We start from the raw sequence: 14,058 nt of genomic DNA on the forward strand, positions 1-14,058 counted from the left end.
AACTGAACAAACAGCCACTGAGGTGCAAAATCGAGCTTTTGCAGACCTTCAACAACGGAGTGATGCATCGTCTTACACACAGAAGATCTTTGGCAGAACCTCTTTCTCCAGCAGCAGAACTGTTAAACTGTCAAGAAGAGGAGAATCAGCTGTGTGCGCTGAACTAGCGAGCCGGTACCTTCATGCAAACACGAGCTCGATAACAAAAAGGGGCCAGGATGTTAGCGGAGCAGGTCTGCGAGTGTGTGTGTGTGTGCGTCTCCGGGACAAACACATCTTTGTCCTGGCTGGCAGTGTCGCCCAGGCAGTTGGCAGAACAGCTAAAAAAGCGGGAGGACCCCATAAAACCCCACATAAATACTGGGAACGGGACAGACGCTCAGCAGCCGAGCTCCACTTCCTCTGTCTACAGTTTCAGGACGTGAACCTCTGAGCTTCTCGTCGCTAACGTGGTTAACCCTCCGACTGCAGGACGTAGACACAAACAGGAGAACAGACAGGTGGAAGTACGTACTGGTCAGGGCGTAGTTGGGGTTCTCCAGTTCCATGCGCTGCAGCTGAGCTCCCAGGTAAACCTGCAAGTGAACCACAAGAAGGGATGACATTGTAAAACAGATTCAAAGAAGAATTCAAACAGAGTTAATCTGGTGTGTCTTCACAGGTAGACTGACACCTTTACTACTTTCATTTGTGATTTCTCGGACACAGGTACAGTTTGTTATTTGGCATTATAAAATAACACAAAATGACTCATGATCATATAAAGACACAAAATGACGAGAGACACACAAAATAACTACAAAACGTTTCAAAATGACCACAAAAACATTTAAAATGATCACAAACAGACTGAAAATGGCCACAAAAATGCACAAAATGACTGCAAAAAAGACCTAAAGTGCCCACAAAACAGTCTGAAAAGGCCAAAAAAGAAACAAAAGGAGCACAGACACACAAAACAACCACAAAATGAACAAAATGACAAAAATGACACAAAATGACCACAGAAAAACACAAAATGACTCAGTGTGACAGAAAATTATACTATATCAATCAATCAATCAATCAGAGTTTATTTGTATAGCACTTTTCATACAAAAGTAGCACAAAGTGCTTAACAATTTAAAAACAAACAATAAAAACAATAAAAAGACAATGGCCCACATCCCTCCCAAACCCTGCCCCACAGCATACTTCCTAAGAACACACAGACATACACACACAGACAGTCAGACACACACGCACACGCACACTACTGTAAAAGAAATAATAGTGTGTATTGGCTGAGAGCAGAAGCACCAGAAAGAGGAAACACCATCAATGAGAGTCGCCTGCACCCGGGGCAGCAGCAGCAGGCCCCATCAGGGCCAACAGGCCACCTAGCTCCAGGGCCACTTGGCCCTGGCCCCGCCAAAGCCCCAGATGCAGACGGCTCCCCACTGAGGAAACACTGGAATCTAAAATAGGCGTGTTAAAAATAACACGTAAAAACTAAAAATTGAAGAATAAAATAGCTACTGAAAGATAAAGAATAGTAAAATAGTAAATAAATAGTAAAATAAATGGTAAAATAGATAGTAAAATAAATACTAAAATAGTGAAATAATAATATAGTATACAAAATAATAAAATAAATATAGAAATAAAAGCAAAACCAGGGAATAAACAGTATAAATCAAGGCATTAAGATAAAATAAAAGCATTATGTAAAAGCCAGTTTAAAAAGGTGAGTCTTGAGCCTGCATTTAAAAGTCTCTACGTTCTCTACAGCCCTCAGGTCCTCTGGCAGGCTGTTCCACAGGCGAGGGCCATAATGTTGAAAAGCTGCCTCGCCATGTGTCACTGTATTCACCTTGGGAATTATCAAAAGGCCAGTGCCAGAGGACCTGAGGGTCCGTGAGGGTTCATAAGGTAAAAGTAGATCAGATAAATATGAAGGCCCAAGACCATTAATACATTTAAAAACTGTTAAAATAATTTTAAAGTCTATAGATATAGATACAAAATGCCGAGAGACACACAAGATAACTATAAAACATGGCAAAATGACCACAAAGCACCTAAAATTACCACAAACGGACTGAAAACGGGCACAAAAATGCACAAAATGACCATAAAAAGGCCTTCAATTCCCACTAAATGGACTGAAAATGACCAAAAAAGAAACAAAATGAGCACAGAGAAACAAAATAATTAGGCAATGTGATTTGAAATGAACACACTTCCTTGGAAATTGTAAAGACATGATCATAATGAACATACAACACATTAGTTATTTTTACTTTTAATAAAAATGTATGCTAAATATATCCCATGGACTTCAAAAGTCCCTCAATTATAGATTGACCCAGGACATTCTTATTTCACACAGGACATTTTTACTTAGAGTGTACATTACACTTATTACGCATTTATGTTTTTCTTGTTGTTTATTTTGTTTACTGCATATTTTTGTTTATTTCTCTGCATTTATGCTGGTGGTAACTCCACTCGTTCTGCTCTAACTTCCAGACTATTCCATTGTATTTTGGGCATTTCTGTGCGTCTTTCAACATGGCACATATCCGAACTACATGCCGTCAAGAACAAGCGGCAGTTTGAGTTGCGTGAAGCAGTTTTGAGGAAACTTTTTTCACATTTCAGCACCAATAATGTTTCAAAAACATCACAAGAAGAGCAAAAGACACTTTTTGCATGCTAAAACACAACAGATTACATCTTTCTCCATCACTTTGCTCTTGAACGTCACATCTATTAGGATACAAAATGAAAAGTGCATTAAAAAAAAACTTACTGAGTGTTTAAGAGGAATAATGAGAGCCACAGATGAAGACTGGAACGTTGAATCAACAAATACTTGTAGCATCAGACAGCAGTGGGATTCATCAGAGCGTGAGTGGCGTGCATTCACAGCTTCAGTAATTACTTGTGATTATAAATGATCCCTGACATGGGGGCAGGATTGAGCAGCATCGAAAGGTAAATCACGCAGTTTATCAGCTGCTGTTAAATGAATGGTTGGACAGCTGTCAGGTTTTATTTTTTTACTGCTGGTAAAGTGATAGATTATCAGAACATGGACAGAAATTTTTCTGTTTAGAAATTCAAAACAAACTAAGCCGTTCTTCCAATACGTTTAGATTCAGTCTGTTAAAAAAATGACCACTTTGGGGATTTCTTCTAGACTTCTGTTGCAAAAATGTTTGCATTCCGTCTAATCCATAGATAGATTTGGAGCTGCATTATGATAGAATATAGTTTATTATAGTAGACTGCCACCACAGCATGAGTTCCTGTCTGTACTACTACAGTTAAGAGAGTTTCTTCACCAGCTCCAACCCTGAACAGTGCTGAGCTCATTGGAACACACTGTTGCTCTGATTGTGACTGCAGCCAGAACTTTGGTTAAGTTTATAACTGTGACACATTAGTTTATAATGGGTGAACATTAATTTCACGCAGCGTGCTCTGAACTGACAAGGCGTTGCCAGCAGAGTGTTGTATTGATGCCACAGCATTCCTGACCTACTGTGGAGTTTTCCTAGCCTGCCTATCTGTCACAGAATAGAAGCACCAGCGGTAAAAATGGTTGCAGCACAGCTAGTTTATTTCACACCACAACACATTCAACCACAACCCTTTCCAGAGCCCCAATTCTTTTTTAAAGGAGGAATGTGGAATATATGCATCATTAAAGTGTCTTATCATCTCCTTCCAGTAGCATTAATAGTGTTTTTTCTAAACTGATAGCGTGTCACAACTTAACTGATCCAACATACAACTCTTCCTACAGATCAGAGGGAAAACAAATACAACTGCGAGGTAATGCAGCAAAGATATGCATCATAAAGTCTGCGTTATTTACGAGTTATGACTCAGAATGAATGTAGGGAGGCTTTGTGTCAGTAATGTCAAAAACCAGACACTAGCATGAAAACAGTGCATTTTATCACCACATCAAGTTTCAAAACTGATCTTCAGACAACCTGTAGGTGACGCCACAAAAGAGTCCGCAATCTTTATATACCGTCTATGAGGATAAGCCAAAATAGTGGACAATTTTAAAAGTGGATCGAAACATAATACAGAGGGTCCTCAGTTTATGACGTCCTCAACCTACGGTGTTTCTTTGTTACATCAGAACTGGTTATGTGGAACTAGTTGATGAGCAGAGCGGATAAATACGTCATCACACGGCGCTATAAGACGGCTTTGTTTCCATTCTCTGGTTGTACTCCACCTTGGATTGTGCTGCATTCATTAACTTTTTGCCCTTCATTATGGCTCCCAAGAGTAAATCAGACTCTTCTGATGCTTGGAAGAAAAGGAAAGCTGTCTCCATGGAAGTGAAATTAGATAGAATAAAACGCTGGGAACAGAAACACCGACCAATATTGGCATTATTAGATGGCATTGAAATAACAGTGCAACATATTCTGTTATCTTCTTGTAAAATGAGTCATATATGCATGAAAGTCGTTTGTTTTCATGACTCTTCCAAAGAACTGATTGATATCGTGATGCACACAACGGCTTTCTTTACATTTTTGTCAGAGTTCCAAATTACGCCGATCCATAGGAACGGAACTCCAACCCCCTGTATTTAATACACTATAGATCATAGCTATTAAACGTCATCGTCTTGGGTCAATGAATGCCAATCCATCTATTAGATCTGCTTTTGCCACTAACTGGTAAACCAGCTGGTTTATCCTCTGGGAAGCAAACCTTTAAATAGTACTTGAGATACTTCAATCGGAGCCAAAGTCAAAATATTAATGTTTCCAGTACTTTGGTTTAAGGTCAAACATGACCAGTTTAATTCCTACCTGTTCTTCATGGTCAGGAAAAAGGTTAGCATCCTTAGAAGCTGACCGCAGTAATGACCAAGGCAAGTCGTGAGCACAGTAACATGAGCTTTAAAAAACACATTTGTTCTCCCATGGCTGCCTTTAGTACCTTGATGTCGATGCCTCGCGCTGAAGACGTGCTGTTGAAGAACCTGGAGGGAATCTTCGAGGACAAGTCGGGCTCTTCTCGACCAAAACCGAGATTCAGCAGAATCTCCTCAGGATCTTCCTCGTACAGGTCCAGCAGCTCCGACACACTGTGGACAAACAACCAGGCGGTTAGTCCCTCAGTCAGCGAGTCAGTCAGCTGGTCAGTCTGTTAGCTGGTGAGTTAGTCAGCTGGTTAGTTTAGTCGGTCTAACCGCAGGGTCAGGAGGATCTCCACTGGCTTCCCCTCCGACTGCTCCAACATCTCTGAAACGCTACGCGAACACAGACAGCCAGTTAGTACTTCTCACACACAGCCAGCTGTTAGAGGGTTAGTCTGTTAGTGAGGAAGTTAGTTCATTAGTTTACAGCCCTTGCCTGCTCCTCCACAGCCTCATCTGGAAAAGAAAAAGACTAAACCTGACCAGCAGAAGAGGATCAGTCCATCCAGGATCGTTCAAAGCAGACTTGCGAATACCAGAACCCAGAAAGATTGAACTGGGTGGAACTTAAAACTTTAAAAAAGCCTCTATCATTGTTGGTTACAGTGCCTTAAGTTGTGGTAATGCTATGAATTCCTAGTCATGCGTACAAACTATGACTACTTAAATTATGGCCCCTTATGAGCTATTAATTGGTCAATGAATCTGGATCTCAGGTAGGTTAAGCTTATGAAGCTGTTACCCTGATGTCAAATTAAACCATCTGTGACTTATTTCCCTCCTAAATTTAGCCCCTAAGGTAACCACATGTCATGCAATGTTGCCGCTGGGCTTCGTAATAAAGATTCTTCCTTTCAGGCTGTGTGATTGCAGAAAGCTGGATGTAAAGCAGTGGAGACAGTTTCCAGAAAGCCAAAATCTGGAGTTCCAATAGTTGCGTAAGGACGTGGATTGATTAGCGGTTAATTATTTTTAGAAGCAGCTTTGTGGTGGTTTGTGAAATTGCCTAAGAGTCGTTGGCAGCAGATTCCTGGAGGGACTGAGTGATGTTGTAAAGCTGGGTTTGCATCTAGCGCCGTTTTATTCGGTTGTGCATTGAAGGTCTCGTACCCCAGAAACATGTGTTGGTCTGTAAAACTATGTTGTTTCCACACATCACTGGAGACATTTTACCATCAAATGATTGGATTTTAACCTGAAAAATCTGATTAAAACCCTCTCAACCGCAAAATGCACCACCAATAGCCGCAATACACACAACGCACCAGTTACCACCAACTAACGGCACCAACCTGACGACCTTTAGCCACACTCTGCACCTGAACTCACCATCTAGCCCCGAATCAACCACCACCAACACAACCACAAAATCCTTCAAACACATCAGGATGTTTATTTATTAAGTTCACCGACCACAGCTGCTTCATTGGTGCAAATCTGGAGACATTTCTGACAGATCGGTAGCCCGCTAAGCTGTTATTGATCCTCAAACCAGTCAAATTTCACTAGGAAGAGCTTCTCTATACGTAAGTCTTCATCAGTTAGTGGCTCGCTGTATGATCGCTCAAGATTTGTTAATTTTGTTTGGCTACTTACTATATTCAAGAGATTTTTTTAAAAAATCTGACATATTGACTTGGAATTTTTCAAAATATGCAAAAAATAAAGACCTCTGCTAACTTTTTGGATTGTTTTTAAGAAAGTGGGACATTTTATAGCCGTCAGTATTGGGTCAGCAGTAGTTTAAAGAAGCTCTGATAGGAGGACGGACCGTAAACAGTAAAGGCTGATATCAGTGAGATAAAATTAGAAGCAGCAACACTGGATTACATGCTGCATCACTTCCTGTGAATTCCTCGCGTGGATAAGGAAACATATTACACAACAACAATCTACTTACGATAAAATTCTGATATAAAGATGGAACAACAGAAGGTAAATATACTGAATGGCTAGTCAACCAAAGACGTTTGGTCTATTAACTTTACAAATTAGAACTTTAAAGATCTGAAGAGATAGACAGTATGTAGCGTAAAAAAGAATTGGGAGAAAATCTGGAAAAAAAAGCTAAATTCTCCTACTTCAACATTAACTTCTGCCGGTTGGAAGGTAAAATAATACAGAATCAATAAATCTCCCCAATGCCTTGATTAATTTTGCTAAAATGGATATACTGCAATAGTTATAGTATATTTTCCTTTCTCTATCATCTCATACATGCTTTGAAGCTCTTGATAAACATAAAACATTAAGACTCCAATGGGCTCAATGGAAAAACATACATGGGCTATAAATTGGATTAAAAAAATCAGAATAATTTGGGTTCTCAGATTCGACTGGTGTCTTTTCTCTTTGAGTCTCTCAGTGTTTTCTCGTGGGCTTTAACTGGAATGTTTGCCCAAAAAAAAGAAAGCCCCTGGTGATTTCATTTACAAATGGACCCGAGGATCATAACGTTATAATCAAAATATGGTACGAGGTCCTCAGAGACGCTGAATAGCAGTCAGTCTGTCACCCAAAACATCTCTGAGGCAGAATTAGCTCCATGATCCTGGACACCAGAAATACAGATTCACTAACTTTGGATCGCTGCTGTCTTTAGAACAACTAAAGAAGAAATAAAATCAGCTGAAATTTCTTTTGTTTTCTACATCGAGATCCTTGCTGAAAACCACTCTGAGACATAAAAGGACTTTACATGCACTTAAAGATATAGAAAAGCTTCTTTATGAGGGAAATGTGCTTGGATTCATTCCAAAAACGTAATTTCTAGTAATGGATGGAGCTTCAAAGAGAGACTAGAGCGTGGGAATTATATACAAGGACTGATGCAGAGCTTCAGTCAGAATTGTGCCCACAAAAAAGTTTAACGGCCACTTCTAATGCTCGGCTAAGATTCCATACTGTTTCCATGGTGTTTTAGTGCACAACAGTAACACATAGATCTAAAAACGTGCTGCAGGTCAGTGGACAGGAAGTGGTACAAGAACAACAGAAAGTAAGTGTTAGAGGTGGAATTAGCAGCACGTGTGATCAAGAGACTACAGGATGTAAAAAGTAAGAGAAATACTTCCAGTGTACAGGAATGTGCAAGTTAATGGTCTGAGAATGTGTAAGGTTACATAGTATGTGATGGAAACAACTCAAATAAAACAGAATTTTTACATTTTATTGAGCCATTTTGCCCTCCTTTGGTTTGTTACATGGAGGTGATTTCAGCTCAGGTTTAAGTGAGTTTACATTTGGCTCGTTTTGTACGCAGCACCTCTGGTTGCTTTTTTTTTGTTTGGACACAAACACATTCTCTGAAGCGCCATTTAATCGGTTTGTGAGTTAATAACAGCTCAGCTCAGCCTCCCTCTATCTGAGCTCACTTCCAGCAGAAACCTACACGAGTCTGAGGACCGACGACGTGAACTGACCTGGAAACGGTGCTGCTCTTCCCCGATCCTGTCGAGTTCATACTTCTCCCCCTCTCCTTGTACTGACTCCTCTTCTGATCCGCCGCCAGACCAAAACTAGCCACAGAGAAAAGTCAGCATAGATGCATTCACAGCATAGAGACAGAAAAGAAACAACCAGCAGCAGCTCGATTTAATAAACACAGAGAATAAAATGAAAGTGAACTCACCAGGATTCAGTTTTGTTGTTGCTGGACTGAAGATGGTTGGCTGCAGAGACAAACATGACAGCTATTATCGTCTAGAAATCATTACAAACGACAACTTCAGCAGCAAATCGGCGTCTCGTTATCATCATTTCTAATCAATTCATGTGTCAGAGACATCTCTGATTGGTTGATTAATTATTTAGTCAATAAAATAACGTAATTTCTTCAAATTAATTGACTATTTATTGTATTTATTTTTGCATTTCATTTTACGATTTATTTATCTAATTAGTTCAATTATTTATTGTATTCATATTTATCTAAATTTAACAATTTACAAGCTTAAATAATCCAATTATTTATTGTATTTATATTTTATTTTATTATTTAAACATTTAACTAATTCAGTTATTTATTGTATTTATATTTGTGGGTTTTGTTTTACAATTTTTATATTCAATTAATTATACTACTATCTGTATTTCAAATATTAGCCAGAAATTTCTAATTAAAAATATTCTTTTAGAATTTTATGTTATTTGGTATTTTATTTATACATAATTTATAACTAGAATTATTATTATTATTATTTATAAATTATCAAATTTGAAATAAATTATACATTTATTTGAGAATCATATTTTAATTTACAACTTATACACTTAAGTCAATTATTTAGTATATTTTTTGTATTTTATTTTACAATTTATACATTTATTCAAAAGTAAAAATCAATCATTAATTTAGAAAAGAAAAATAAGATTAGATTTGCATGTTGTTTGGTATTTTATTTATACATTAGAATAAACATTATTATTCACAAATTATCAGATTGGAAATGAATTATACATTTATTTTAAAATTTTATTTGATTGTTGTATTTATAATTATAATATAATCATAATTTTTACTATTTATAAATTGCAAAACATATAATTTTCTTGTCATTCAGAATGAACTGACTGTTCCCTATAAACACCCGTCAAACAGCAGCTGTTCTGTAATAGTTTTAATATAGTTTACAGTGAAGGATCTATTAAAGCCTTTTCAGAAAACACAACAGAACCGTCATTAATCTGTCTGACAGAACTTTCACTCTGTCAAAGACCTGAAAGCCGTCAACAGCTGGAGGTGTGACTCTTGTTTTCCATTTCAGAGGAACCTGTCCAGACCTGTCGCCCTGCCACCGTCCAGGTGAGCCTCTCTCCCTTCCTTCTACTTCATTCCAGCTGAGCGTCTTTCAATCCGTGAGGTTTTCTTCTCTGACTGACAGCCGGATTAAAGCAGCCAAACGTGACGACAGCTCAACTCCAGACTCTTAAGTCACAGATTCACTTCCATCCTGTTCGCCCTGAACGTTTAATTCACTGATTCACTTCTACCCTATTCACCCGTTAACGTTTTAATCCCCTCCTATTGGCTCATGATGACATCATTACAGCCCATTAGGATCTGTTCATACATGACGTCTCCACAGCCTAAAGCCGCTTCAGCCAAACATCCACTCAGATGATTAAGAAGAGCTCCGGTTTGCTTCAGTTTTCAACAATTAGAACCAAATGCAGGAGTTTTAAAATCATCTTTTCATCCTAATGTCACATCTCTACAAACACAGTTACCTACAGTTTGTTGGGAGTTATTATTGATCATGTATTATCTTGGGACAAACAAACACAGAGAATAGCAACTAAAAGTGGAAATATTCTGTCAATGATTAGGAGATGTGTCAAATATCTGACACCACAAACCACTCAACAAGCAATTCAAGCTTTGGTTTGTCACACATGAATTACAGGACACTTATTTGGTCCAACGCCTCACTGAGTAACATCAGAAAACTGCATCTGGTACAAAATAAAGCTTGTTTTCTGGGGAATTAAGGCGAATGTTTCTAAAATGCATGATAGTCTCCACTGGTTAGATGTGGAAAAGAGATTGTCACTTTTGTCTCATTTGTGTCATTTACGTTTTTTTGTTTTTTTGTCGTTTGTCCATTTTTTTGGTCACTTTGTAACTTTTTGTCTCTTTTTTGTTTCATGTCATTTGTCTTATTTGTTGTCACCTTGTTTCTCGCTTTTGTCATTTTGTGCATCATTTTTGTAATATTTTGTCTAAAGATGAAGGATTGTTCTGTTGCTTCAAAACAGCAAGCAAGAAGGTAGCAAGTTAGCTAACCCTAACACGGACGTAGTGGTTAAACACTTGAATCACGAGTCGACACGTGTGTCCAAAATGATGCAAAACTTCCAGAGACTCTGTGAAAAATTTCAGCACAAGTTGAAGAAGAAGAACTGAACTTATTTTTCATGAGAGGGTTTGAAATGTTCCAGATTTAAGCAGGATGACGCTGAGTTACTGTAATTAATTTGCTGATTAATAAACCTTTTTCACAAAAGACGTGTCACAGCAGGAGAAGCACAGGTGTATCAGTGATGACTGCGATCCACTTAGTTTAAGTCCAGCTGTTGTCGGCTCACTGGGGCACTTAGAGGAATTAAACCATTGTTAAAATGCTTCAGTTTCACCTGCTATGACAAGTCCCAGCATCTGCAGTGGAAAAGGCCTATTAAGGAGCGAGCAGCTGTGTGTCTGTACGAAATTAAATCAAGTTTACTGCATGTATGTTGGAACTGAAACGCATCCAAGGCTGCCGTTCCTGCACAGAGTGTTCCAGATGGAATCTCCGCAAACCCTGACCTCTCAGCATCAATGAATTAGATGCTTTTTTGTTTGACTTTTGTTTCACGTTTTTGTCGTTTTTTTCTCGGTTTTGCGTTTCCTCTTTTGTCTCGCTTGTGTCGTTCGTTTCTCGCTTTTGTCATTTTTTTTGTCTCATTTGTGTCATTTATGTTATTTTTTGTCTCGTTTTTGTGGCTTTGTAACTGTTTGCCTAATTTTTTGTCTTTTTTATTTTGTTTCGTGTCACTTGTCTTATTTTCTTTTGTCATTTTGTTTCTCACTGATGTCATTTTATGTCTCGTTTTTGTAATGTTTTGTCTTGTTTTTGTCTTTTTCTGCCTGACTTTTGTCATTTGTCTCATGTTTTTGTCGCTTTCTTTCTCATTTTTGTCACATGTGCATTTTGTCGCTTTGAAACTTTTCTGTCTAACTTTTTGTCTTTTTTGTTCTTTTTCATGTCGTTTGTCTCATGTTTTTGCAGTTTTTTATCTCGTTTTTGTCATTTTGTTTCTTCCTTTTGTGTCGCTTGTGCTTTTTGTCTCGTTTTTGTCATTTTGTGGTTTTTTGTCTCGCTTGCGTCGTCTTTTTTTACTGTTTTTTCCTCGCTTTTGTCATTTTTGTCTCATTTGCGTTATGTAATTTTTTTGTCTCGTTTTTGTCATTGGTCCATTTTTTGTCAAATTTTTGGCCTGTTTTGTTTTGTTTCCTGTCATTTGTCTCATTTTTTGTCATTTTGTTTCTCACTTTTGTCATTTTCTGTCTAATTTTTGTAATATTTTGTCTTGTTTTTGTTTTATGCCTTTTTTGTCTGACTTGTCGTTTGTCTCATGTTTTTGTCGTTTTGTGTTTTCTTTTTGTCTCGCTTTGGTCATTTTTGTCTTGTTTTTGTCAGTTACGTAACTTTTTGTCTCGTTTTTGTCATTTGTCCATTTTTTTGTCACTAACTTATTTGTGAAGGTTTTTTGTCTGTTTTTTGGTTTGTTTCATGTCATTTGTCTCATTTTTTGTCATCTTGTCTTGCTTTTGTTGTTTTGTGTCTCATTTTTGGAATATTTTCAACTAATTAGAACCTATTCAGCCCCAGATTCCACCCGCTGACCTCTGACCACACACACACACAGAAACACACATTTTGTAAAGTCATTACAGGCTATTGTTCGCTCAGTAACACCGATGTATTCACAGCAGATCACAGGAACGATGAAAACTCTCAGAGGAGAGCCGGTCGTGCATGCAGTGTGTTTCCACACCTCTGCTGCTGTTGACTTTTCCTTCAAGAAGAAACAAGACCGAGGAATGAGGACAGAGCGTCACGAGACGTTCTGTTGGTTCAACTAACACCTTTCTGTTTGCCTTCATTTACACCCTCGATCAGGCTCATTACTGCTACTAACGGACACACACGGGGCTGATTGATGAATAGCTTTTAATTAAACTACTTATTAAAAAGAGAGGAGCGACTGTCTTCTTGTGAAGCCGACATGCCACAGTCCCATTGCAACATGGCCTATAAAGCATTAGACACTTCAGTCACACTTGTCAAAGGAATGGCATGTATTTGAAAGAGAGCTCGCATAAGCACAAAATATTCCACAAAAAGAAGTTTTCTAGGTTTTAAATAGTAAAATAGGAGATACTAGGTTTAAATCGAAGACAAAAACAAATAAATATGGATCGAAGCTTGCACAAATTCTCAACAACATCTGTCTGGGGCGTCAATCAGTTTCTATAACAGCTGTGGTTTCCATTTATCCATACCAGGGCGTTAATGAGCTCATACTTTTTTTTCTAGATGCTCTATGGCAGCGGTTGGCAACTGGCGGCCCGCGGGCCAAAACTTGCCCGTCAGGAATAATATCTGGCCTGCCAGATGATTTTGAAAATTTGATTTGGCACAGAGCCAAGCCAGTCCGTCACCGCAACACGAAACTCGCGTGGTCGGCTGCTGCCGGGCATTTCCGCGTTTGCACTACTGGTCGGACACAGTTGTACCAGCCAGATTTTACTGAGCAACAGTGTGTGCAAAACATGCGTGTCTTGGGAGTCATTTTTAATACATCTGTGATCAGAATTGAGACGTGTGTCCCAAGCAGCGGCGATCAGCTGTAGAAGCTCCGCTGCTCGCGGTACCTCACCCCACCCCCACCGCTCGCGGAATCGGAGCGCAACCCCACCGCAGGTTGGCCCGCTGTTCGATTGTTTACAAATATTTTGGCCCGAAGCCACATCTACTTGCCAACCCCTGCTCTATGGGATGTGTGTTTTGGATCAGCAGAAAGCTCCACTTCAGTTGCATGAATAGGTCACAGACTCATGGAGTTTGCATCTAAAGTCTTCTGGATATTTCAGACTTCATGATTCCATCAGTAACTGCAACTTCATCTACACCAGTGGAAGAAAAACCTCTCCAGACATCAGTGACTATGTTTTACTGCTTGGGATTCTTTGTTTTTCATGCAAACTTCAAACATTTGTACTCATCTGAAAATAACCCACATTTCTGAAAGCTGTTGTCTCTGATTTAGTCCGAGCTATCTTATTGTTTGAGCTAATGAATAGTTTTCGTTGTTCCCATTGAGCGTCACGTTCAGAACAGTCCACAAACTGAATTGCATCTGCTGTACTTTGACGGTTATGCAGTTTAATCTACTAATCTCAGTCACAAGTCATCTACTTTTCAAATACGTCCAATTGTGCATGTTAGAATTTTCTCTAATCTCACTCTAAAAACATTTAACTAGCCTCTTTCCAGTTTTCAGTTCATCACATCGACAATAAATGTGTCAGAAAGGCTGCATCCAAAACCCCTTGCTGTTTACTCTATCGTGCC

At 38.7% G+C, this 14,058-nt stretch overlaps 1 protein-coding gene across 1 annotated transcript in view; it reads right to left on the reverse strand.

Annotated features, from left to right (window-relative positions):
• Positions 1 to 14,058, reverse strand: part of itprid2 (ITPR interacting domain containing 2) — a 52,845-nt gene that overhangs the window by 25,573 nt on the left and 13,214 nt on the right. Inside the window, 4 exon segments of the mRNA XM_022203632.2 lie at positions 515 to 575; positions 4,960 to 5,107; positions 8,362 to 8,457; positions 8,571 to 8,610. Of these exon segments, the coding sequence (XP_022059324.2) occupies positions 515 to 575; positions 4,960 to 5,107; positions 8,362 to 8,457; positions 8,571 to 8,610 (345 nt within the window).

The sequence above is a fragment of the Acanthochromis polyacanthus genome, chromosome 14 (assembly GCF_021347895.1).
Source record: "Acanthochromis polyacanthus isolate Apoly-LR-REF ecotype Palm Island chromosome 14, KAUST_Apoly_ChrSc, whole genome shotgun sequence".
NCBI lineage: Eukaryota > Metazoa > Chordata > Actinopteri > Pomacentridae > Acanthochromis > Acanthochromis polyacanthus.